At 45.5% G+C, this 10,009-nt stretch overlaps 1 protein-coding gene across 1 annotated transcript in view; it reads right to left on the bottom strand.

Annotated features, from left to right (window-relative positions):
- Positions 1 to 1,707: 1,707 nt before the first annotated feature.
- The window catches only part of Plet1 (placenta expressed transcript 1), an 11,472-nt gene continuing 3,170 nt past the window's right edge, over positions 1,708 to 10,009 (bottom strand). The window contains exons 2-4 of the mRNA XM_021173162.1: positions 8,286 to 8,490; positions 6,494 to 6,549; positions 1,708 to 2,573 (exon numbers count right to left, since the gene is read on the bottom strand). Coding sequence (XP_021028821.1) covers positions 2,293 to 2,573; positions 6,494 to 6,549; positions 8,286 to 8,490 — 542 coding nt within the window. The 3' untranslated portion in view covers positions 1,708 to 2,292. The remainder of the gene's footprint in view (positions 2,574 to 6,493; positions 6,550 to 8,285; positions 8,491 to 10,009) is intronic.

Raw genomic sequence — 10,009 nt, 5'->3', positions numbered from 1 at the left:
TTAACTGCTGAGAAATCAGTAAAGAAAACTCCGTGGCCACACAAAGAATGCAGTCTGCAGTTATATTCAGTGGCAGCAGTCAACACCAGCAGTTGTACAACTGAGAGAATCAGGTTTCCAGAGTCAAGATACTGTAATAGTCAGAACACCCAGTTTTCAACAGAAATTTACAAAGGGAAAAAAACCGAAGCAGACATTGTTTCCAAGGAAGGCCAGCTGCTGGGCCTAAGAGGCAAAGACTTGATGTCAACATCTTAACTATGTTCAAAGTGGGGACTGAAACAGCAACAAAGACCAGAAGCCAGGAAATTGTTTCTGAACACAGAATAGAGGTGGGGAGAGAGAGAGATTATAGAAAGACGCCAAATAGAACTTTTGAAGCTGGAAAGTGTAACAGGTAAAATTAATATATTGAGGTTCACCTGCAGACTTGAGGAGGCAGGATGATTGGTGAGCTTGAAGAGAGGTCAGTTGAAATGATCAAGTTTGAGGAGCAGGAAAAAAAGAAAAGAAAAAAAAAAGGTCTCTGGGATGCAAATGCACTGACATATTTATAGTTGGAGTTCCAGAAGGAGACATAGAAGGAAGCTGAAAGAGCAAAGAAATGTGGATTGAAAATGACCAAAGTTTATGAAAGGCAAGATTGTCTCCATTCAGAAAACAACAAACTACCAGAAATTCAAAGACACACGCCGAGAGGCCGAGTGATCAGGGCTACAGTTGACTCTGTAGTTACTGCTTCTGCCATGAACAATGCTGTCATCATTCCACACTCCGGGAAGCAGGGGTGACTCCCATTTCAGCCAGCTACAGGGCGGGGGAGGGGGGGCAACTCAAACCCTGGTGTACATGTGGAAACCAAGCATCTGCAGCAGGACTGTGTTCCTGCCCTGCCTCTCCCCATCAACACGGCCTCTCTCTCCTTTCCTGCCTCCCTCCCTCCTCACAGGGTCTTGCTAGGTATCCCTCAAACTTCCTCGAAGACCAGACTGTGCCCCAACTTCCCATTAGTCCTTTCCCCAGCCTCCAGAGAGCCGGGGCAAAGGGAGGACTGCGTGCCCAGGTATTAGCTCTGTGCTTAGGGGTGGTTTCAGAAGTTCTCTGACCCCTCAGACTTCTCATCTTTAAAAGTGGACAGAATAACCAGGTTCAGGATAGCACATTTTGGTGAGACTTGCCCACGAGGCAACAGCTAACAGACTCAGCACATAGAAGAGACTAATGTTATGCGGGACCTTATGCGCACTGTGCGCTGGTCAGACTTTTGTCATCGTGACACAGGCCAGGGTAATCTGGGGAGAAAGAACGTAAGCGGAGGGACATTTTCTTGATTAATGATTGAGCTGGGTGGTGCTCACCCCTGGGTCCTGGACGGTATAGAAAAGGAACTATTAAAGGAAAACTTTTATTTCTTATTACAGGCTTATTGTTGGAAATAACTTTTTTTTTTTTGGTTTCACGTTGTACTATAAATATTACAAGCATTTTCTTTTTTGGCCCATTTCCTGGTAGAAATTATCATCGAGGAAGAAATGACCAGCTTTGACTGGACAAAACAAAACTGAGATAAATTAACCTTGTATCTGTCCTTGAACACACACACACACACACACACACTTTTATTCATAGTTCTAAAAACAAAGTTAGGTAACACTTTGTATTTTATCACTCATTAAGGGTTATCTTTCAATTTAGCACATTTCGGTATTCTTGTTCAATATATTGTTTATTTGACTTAGAAAAAAAAAAGTCATGTGTCCTGTCATTGGCTTCTGAGGCGCAGTTTTCATATACTTCCTTCAAAACCTACCGACTGGTCTGGGCACAGTGGGAATCTGCTAGTAGCCACAGGACGACCACTCATTTCTCTTTTTCCTACAGTCATATAAGTCCTTTGTAACCTGAGTAGGTTTGGCCAGAAATCTGAAATCAGTTTGAAAGTAAAGAAGGATCATCCCCTCCCCACCCCCAAGCCCAGGAGGCTCATGGGAATACTTTGGCAAGAAGCACAAGTTCAGATTGACTGTCAACAGGTTAGACTGAGAGTCAGAACTTCAGGTTACAAGCAGGATGGATGGACTAAGTATTTACAAGAAGCAGAATTTGTGCCCTGAAAGATCTAGGCAAGCATTTGTATCCCTCAAGTGCACTAGTGTTGCAGGTCTGTGGTCCAAGGTGGTGGAGCTGCGGACTGAGGAGATAAACCCTTCATTTCGAGTATGTTTAAGCACTGGCCTGAAATGAGCTCGGGAGGATGACCTGGAGGTTGGAGATCTGCTTCCCCAGTTTCCTTTAGAAGAGGAGTTTACTAATGAGAAAAACAAGCAGGATATGGAGGGCGCCTGCCAGGGGGCTGCCGAGAGTGCGGATGGCCAGGCTTTTGGCTGTGGTCTTGGCTGTGGTCATGGCTGTGGTCATGGCTGTGGTCATGGCTGTGGTATTGGCTGTAGTCACGGTTGTGGTATTGGCTGTGTCCTTGGCTGTAGTCTTGGCTGTGTTCACGGTTGGAGTCGTGTTTATAGTCTGGCTGGTCTCAGAACTCTCAGGAATAGGGGTCGAGGCTGAGGATTGTACTGGGGGAGAAACAAAAATCAAGGAAACAATTTTATCAGGCCTCTGTTTGGAGGTGGGTGGGCCCTAGAGAAAGAGGCTAAAGGCGGGCAAGATGGCTCAGCTGGTAAAGGCATTTGTCATTGAGTTCAATCTCATGTAAAGGTGGAAGACGAGAACTGACCTCAAAAGGTTGACCTCTGACCTTCACACACGAGTCGCATATGTACACATATGTACACGTGTGAAAAATCTTTTTAAGACAGTAAAGCCAGAGATCACGAGCAAACATCAGTCACCACTTCTCCAGTGCCACACAGGGAAGGGAACTGAGTCGACTAAAAGGTTCCGCTTGTTAAGCAATAAAAGTCACTAAGCCTCCGTCCTTAAGGTCTCCCCGATCTTTTCCCCTTCATTTTATTTGTTTTTAAAATGCATTTTAAGTGTTTCCCGGCATGTCTGTTTGTGCATCACACACATGCAGTGCCCTCAGAGGCTGGGAGAGTGTATCAGATTCCCTAGAGGTGGAATTAGATCGTTGTGAGGACCACTTGAGTGCTGAGTATTGAACCTGGGTCCTCTGGGAGAGCAACTCTATGTTCTCAACTGCTGAGCTGAGCCATCTCTCCAGCCCCTACAGAGTCTGTTGAGAAGAAGAAAAGATCCACCAAAGAATTAAAAAAAAAAAACATATGAATCTGTTAGTTGAGTAGTCTGCCCTCAAATATCTTGATACTCTTACCTGGAATGCAAATATGACCCAAGATTGTACACTTTTTATAATTTACTTGCTCAATCAACGATGTGGGAGAAGTCAGTATCATGCAGAAGCAAGAATGGTGACCTCTGCCTTAGGTAGTGGCAGGTGCCCTGTCTGAATCCTTGACTTTTTTTCTCTGGCCTGCAAGCCACAGGCTGTTTCCCACATAGGTTCTGGCTACATGCTGGTACTCAGCAATGATCGCAGAGAAGCAAAGAGAGCCAGGCCTTCGCTTTTAGGGACTTGTCTGATGCCAGAAAGCCTGGAGCTTGGAGCACAGACACTTCAAGGGTGTCTCACTCTTAGCTGGGAGTGGGGCCCACAACCCCAGCTCTGGGTAGAAGGGCACTTTGGGGGGGTGGAGTAAGGACAGAGACAGGGCAATAGCTGGGGCTTGTTGGCCAACAGTGTAACTGAAAAAAAAAGGGGGGGGGGGAAGCTCTAGGTTCAATGAGAGCTTGTATTTTTAGTCACAAGAAGGAGAGCCATAGATGAAGGCATAGGATGTCCTCCGTTTTCCTTCCCATGTGTACACACACGCACACGCACACGCACACAGATGCACATGCACACATATTTCCTTCCTCTATAAATCTTGGTTATAAGAGGAAGAAGGAGAATGCCACAGCCCCAGGCATCCTTCTGCCTCCTGGAGGAAGCCCTCCTGGTCAAGACCATGTTTTCTCTCTCTAGCCTTTCTCCAGGACAAGTGTCTCTTGGGCATTCTATGCAGCAGAGAGCGGGGCACAGCCACATTCCCCCTTTCCTTTCCTTCTTTTGTTTTGTTTGAGACAGAGTCTTTCTCTAAGTAGCTCATGTTGGTCTTAACATTGTGACCTTCTGGCCTAGCCTCTAACTGCTGGGAACGTAGGTAGGCCACCACTCTTGGCCTTTACTCACTCTGTAGACCAGGCTGGCCTCGAACTCAGAAATCCGCCTGCCTCTGCCTCCTGAGTGCTGGGATTAAAGGTGTGCGCCACCACGCCTGGCTTCCCCTGATTTTTAAACTCTATTTTATTAGGATAGAGCTAAGGGGTCTTGATTAGAAATACACATTTTCCTCTCTATCTGCAAGTGTTTTTCTCAAAAAATGTCCTTGAGACCACCAACAGTAAACACTGTCATATATAATAGTTTGACTAGGCATACGTGCTTTAAAATGTGCTTTTGGAAATAATTTTTCCATCTGTGCACTTTGTAGTAAATGACTTACAGGACAACCAGCAGGATGCTGTGTGTCTTTTAGCGCTCTGTGGCTCGTGAGGAAGGCTTGGGATTTGGACACTGAGAGAGACTAATGGTTCTTGTTTGGGTCCATCCCTACCCCCACCCCTCCGCAATGCTGAAGATTTGAATCTAAGGCTTCACACATGCGCCCTTGGCTGAATCCTACAATAAAAAAAAAAACTGCCTTAAAATGATCTCTTTACCAGCACTCAGGAGGCAGAGACAGGAGGATTTCTGAGTTCAAGGCCGGCCTGGTCTACAAAGTAAGTTCCAGGACAGCCAGGGCTACACAGAGAAACCCTGTCTTGAAAAACCAAAAAACAAAACAAAATGATCTCTTTAGTTTTAATGTAAGTCTAAGAAAAGCAGACAAACGGGTAAGATGAGGAATTGAAGATCTCACTCTGCTGCGGACTTTCTCAGTGTTCTTAGGCCAGGGAACCACCCTTTCTGAATTCCAGTTTCGAATGCTTTCCGTGTCTTACCCGGAAATAAGTAAAAAGGGAATAGAGAGAAGGGTAAGCAGCCCAGGGAAAATGCAGGCCTGGGGTCTGTGCCCTGGGGAAAGCTGGCGGAAACTCCTGCTGCCAAGGACAGACAGTAGCTGAGGCAGTGGGGTGGAGAGGGCTTAGTCAGTAAAGTTCTTTCACACAAGCATGAGGATCTGAGTTTGACCTCCCCAATCCGGCATGAAGATTCTAGGTGTAGAGTTACCTGCTTCTGTAATCACAGCACCAGGAAGGTCAAGAAGGAAGATCCCTGAAATCACTAACCAACCATCCTATTGGGTGAGTCCCAGGCCAGGGAGACACCCTGTCTCATCAAACAAGGTGAGGCTGCCCACTGTCCTTCACAAACACGGACAGATGCAGATCTGTGAACACACATGCACATGTACACACACGGGTGCATGCAGACACGAGCGCGCGCACGTGTGCACACACATGCACACACACAGAAAGGGGGGGGTAGAGGGGGAGGGGCAGGGAAAGGGAGAAAACTCATTAAGGAGTCACGATACAGCTTAAGGATAATGTACTTTTTTATCTTGTGCCAAGGTGCTAGGTCAAGCTACCCCTTCCAAGGACTGGCGAGATCGCTCAGCGGATAAGAGCACTGACTGCTTTCCCCAAGATCCTGAGTTCAAATCCCAGCAACCACATGGTGGCTCACAACCACCCGTAATGAGGTCTGACGCCATCTTCTGGCTTCGTCTGAAGACAGCTACCGTGTACTTATGTATAATAATAAATAAATCTTTGGGCCAGAGTGAGCAGGGACTGAGCGAGCAGAGTAGACCAGAGTGAGTGGGGCCGACTGGAGAGATGGGTGGGGGAGTTGACCAGAGAGAGCAAACAGAGGTCCTAAAAATTCAATTCCCAACAATCACACGAAGGCTCACAACCATCTGTTCAGCTGCGTTGTACCCATATACATAAAATAAATAAATAAATCTTTTAAAAAATAAAAATAAATAAATCTTTAAAAAAAGAAAAAAAAAAGAAAACAACAATCTAACAAGAACTGATGATATTTCTGTGATACCAACTCTTTTTGTCCAGCTTGTGGCCTCCGTCTTCTCCCAGCCCCTGCATAATTCCCTTAAAAACTGTTTGGTTAAAGTTGACCACGTGAAGGCCTTGTGTGAGCGTGGTTTCAGGTCGTGTGGAAGTGGAGAATAACAGTGCCTTTTCATACGGATGCCTATCTGGTACTGAACAGAAAGAGTCCCTGTCGAAGCAGGGGTTTGGAGCCAGAGGTGACCATGGGGATTGCTGAAAAACTTGCACAAATCTTAGAGAGGGTTTTTTGTTTTCCACATAACATAAAACAAAAGGTTGGGGGAGATCTCACATAGGTTCCCGGACAGTGGGAGACTCAACTGATGCCTAAGGCAGCTTTCCAGACTGCCTGAGTTTAACGCCAAATGTATGGAGCTCCTGCAACAGAACTCACCTTGTTCCACTTTCACAGATGATACTGAGGCTGTTCGATTGACGACGATGAGGACCCTGGAGAACAAATCAGTAAGAGACATGGTGAGAGCCTTGTCTCTGGAGCTCACAAGCCACACCTCTGCCTTTCTGGATCACCCCATCCTGTCCATCGCTTTCGAGCTTACTTCGTCTATGACACAGGAAGCAGATCTTTACCTATTGATCTGGTTCGTATTGACTTGACTGAAGCCCTCCAGCTTTTAACGCTAACCACCTCTGCCATCGCCCAACCCCATTAAATTATCCTCAGAGCTTGTCCTGTGGTTATTAAACCAACGAGTCCGTTGCAATACTAGCCACTTGTATACACAGCCAGCAAGCCACTAATGAAAGGACACAGTCTGTGTGTCAGTCGCCAAGCTTAGTGTGAGCAGACAGCAGTGAATCCCACAGTCAATGGCTTCACGCTCATGGCATTTTTAGTGTCTTCAGAGTCAGATTTTGATGATGATTCAGATAATTAGTTAAGGAGTCAGTTGGAGTCGTGATGTGTCTGATGAAGTAGAGGAAAGCCAGAGGGTGTGACAGAGCTGTTTCTGAATCTATGTATCAGGGAAAGCAAGGCAAGCCCCTCACCTCAGTACTCAGGTGTGTGGGGGATGGGTTCCTCAGCCTCACCACTGTAAATCCCATGGGCACCTTTGATGGTCGTTTTGTGCCCTGCTTAGCATAGTGCCCTCCATGGTGGTGTTCCTTGTGTTCCCTCCCCTTGAATCAGTCTTGTAGATCAAGGCCATGAGTATACACATCATGAGCAAGAAGAGAGTCTAGTGGATTGTGGTGAGTGTGCCTGTGAGGATGTGGAGCGAGTGGACAGTGGGATTTCACTATGTAACGATGATGTAGATTGTCATTGCTGTGTCACTGCAGACTGTACCTGCTCGAGCACACGTGGTTACAACTGTTGCCACGGTAGGGTTGGCAACAGTTGCTCCCTTTGGATTCTGCTTTCATTCATCACTTTGAAGCCCGGCTAGTCCTCAGAGTGGGAGACATCTGTTGTGAAAGTATAATGCTAGCCTCGAGGGGACCTTTTCTTAGAACCTCAGGGCATCCATTTTTTTTTTTTATGACAGGAGTAAACTAGTGCTATTGCTCAGTTGTCTCTTAGCTACCAGTTTCCCAAATGAGTGTATGTTTAACAAATGATTATCCACTAACGTTATATACACCTAAATATTTAATTATTTATTCCAGTTATATAAGTTTTACTATATTTAAATATTCAGTCTATTGATGCAATTATTAATTAATATGTTTAATTATTATATGATTAATTATTATTAACAACATGCTTAATTAACTATATTTAATATATTATATAGTGTGTGTGTATGTGATGTCAGAAGAGGGGTTACTTACAGGAAGATAGATCACGGAAGGAACAGGGAACAAGAAAAGGCAATAGGGACGGATAGGAGAAAAGCACTGGTGAACATGGTGAAAATGTCATAAGGAAGCCTATCGTTTTGTATGCTAACAAAAGAGGTTATTTTAAAAATGGATTCTCCAGTTTGAATACAGACAACTTGAAAGAAAGTGTTCAGTCTTCCTGATTACTTAGAGCATCGGGGTGTGTGTATGTGTGTGTGTGTGTGTGTGTGTGTGTGTGTGTGTGTGTGTGTATCAAGAAGGGCTACTGTGGGGTTTTCCACTCACACCCAGTCTAGGTTCAACCTAAGGTTAAGGCGAACTGTAGAAACCTGTTATAAACTTTCCAAAGCCCCAAGTGACAGGAGAGCAGTCCTTACTGCAGGTTGACTTTAGTCACATCCTCAGAAGCAGGAACTGTCCAGTTTGTCTGGAAGACCAATTGGCTTTGGGATGTCAAGTTATAGTAGACACTGCTGTCGTTGCACTTCTCATATGTTCCACTCCAGGTGCCCACTGGGCTGTCGTCCTCCTTCACTGCTTTCAGGATCACAGCACTGACTGAATCGTTCACGGGGACCGTCACTAGGGGGAAAGGGTATGAGGAAGTAGTTAGCGTGAGCCAAGTGAAACCAAGGAGGTGTGTGAGCAAGGGAAGCCACAGAGTGTGGACAGCATGCGCCCGCTTCTGTAAAACAAAGTACAGAGATCCTGACTGGGTACCCAGGGTGCCACAGGTCTGTGACTCCAGGTGAGTGATGCAGGATCGTGAGCTCAGTGTCCACTTCAGCTACAGGGAAGCTTAAAGCCCACCTGGGCTACAGATGATTTCAGTATTCATCTTTATGGGTTTTTGTTTTGTTTTAATTCTCCAAATAGTCTACAGTGAAAGGTAGCTATGAGCCTAACCACCCTCTGGCGCTGGTTTTGCTATAGGGGGATGGATTCTAATTGTGAAGAGCTTAATTTCTCCTCAAAGGTGGGTACCCCTGAAAGAGTTTGGAGGTCCCCTAGGAAATGTTCCAGGGATACAAGGGAGTAATATTGCTAAGTAAAACCAAAGGCCTGCTCCTGACCTCAGAAATGCTGATCCCTCCAGGTTATTGAAGGTGGGGGTTGGGAAGGACAGGGGTTTGACTAGGTATGAGACACTGAGGCCTGAGCCACAGGGTCTTAATCCAAGGACCAAATTACACTTAGGGTTTTTCTCTACTCAGATGAGGTAGCTCATGTGACCCAGCTTGCCTGCACTTACAGGGGGCCTTGTTGACATTTTATTAATTTCAACATGAGGCTATTTTAGTGTGTCTGGTTTATTTATTTATTTTTCCCTAGAAGAGCCTACATGAGTAAATTCCTCAATACTGGGCCATTTCTGTCTTCTGAAACTCCTCCCAAAGCAAAGCAAGTAGATCCAGTAGCAGGTCAGACAGTCCTGGATCTGCATCCCAGCTCTGGGACTTAGGAGCAAGACAGGTCAGTTCTTTGCTCTGGCTTCTTCTTGCTCAGTGGCTACTGTATACAGTTTGTGTATTTCGAAACAGGATCTCATCCTAAGCTGGATTCAAACGTAACCGAGGCTGTCCTTGAACTCCTGATTCTCCTTCTTGTGTATAGACACTGCAGGTATGATGCTGCCACACCTGGTTTATAAAATGTATTTAGAACATTGAACCCAGAACGTGGTATGTGTCAGGCAAGCGTTCTACTGATTAAGCCACATCTCTGACTGCTACACTTTTTATTTTTTTAAGTTTCCTCTTGGTGCTCACCATAGCTCTGGGTGTGGGAAATGACATTATCCCTCATAGTAAAAGCTCCTGTTAGGACTAAAAAGAAGATGCCAACACTTGTGGTTCATATTAGATAAACTGTGATTGTTATTACTAATTTAAGCACATTGTATTTCCTTGCCCTGGTTTGCTTTGCCAGAAAGGTCAGCTGGCCACATGTTCTGAGTCACTCAGAGAGGAGGTGACTTTTGTCTCACATCTCTGCATGGTGGTGTAGCGGAAGGTGATACACAATGGTGTCATCTAGATAGCCCCAATCCTCTTAGCGCTCCATCTGTTTTTCTCCACAGTTCCTTTTCTGCTTCCCCTTT

Source organism: Mus caroli, chromosome 9 (genome assembly GCF_900094665.2).
Source record: "Mus caroli chromosome 9, CAROLI_EIJ_v1.1, whole genome shotgun sequence".
Classification (NCBI taxonomy): domain Eukaryota; kingdom Metazoa; phylum Chordata; class Mammalia; order Rodentia; family Muridae; genus Mus; species Mus caroli.
The sequence above is the reverse complement of the archived record's forward strand: the minus strand, read 5'-3'. Positions and strand labels throughout refer to the sequence as shown.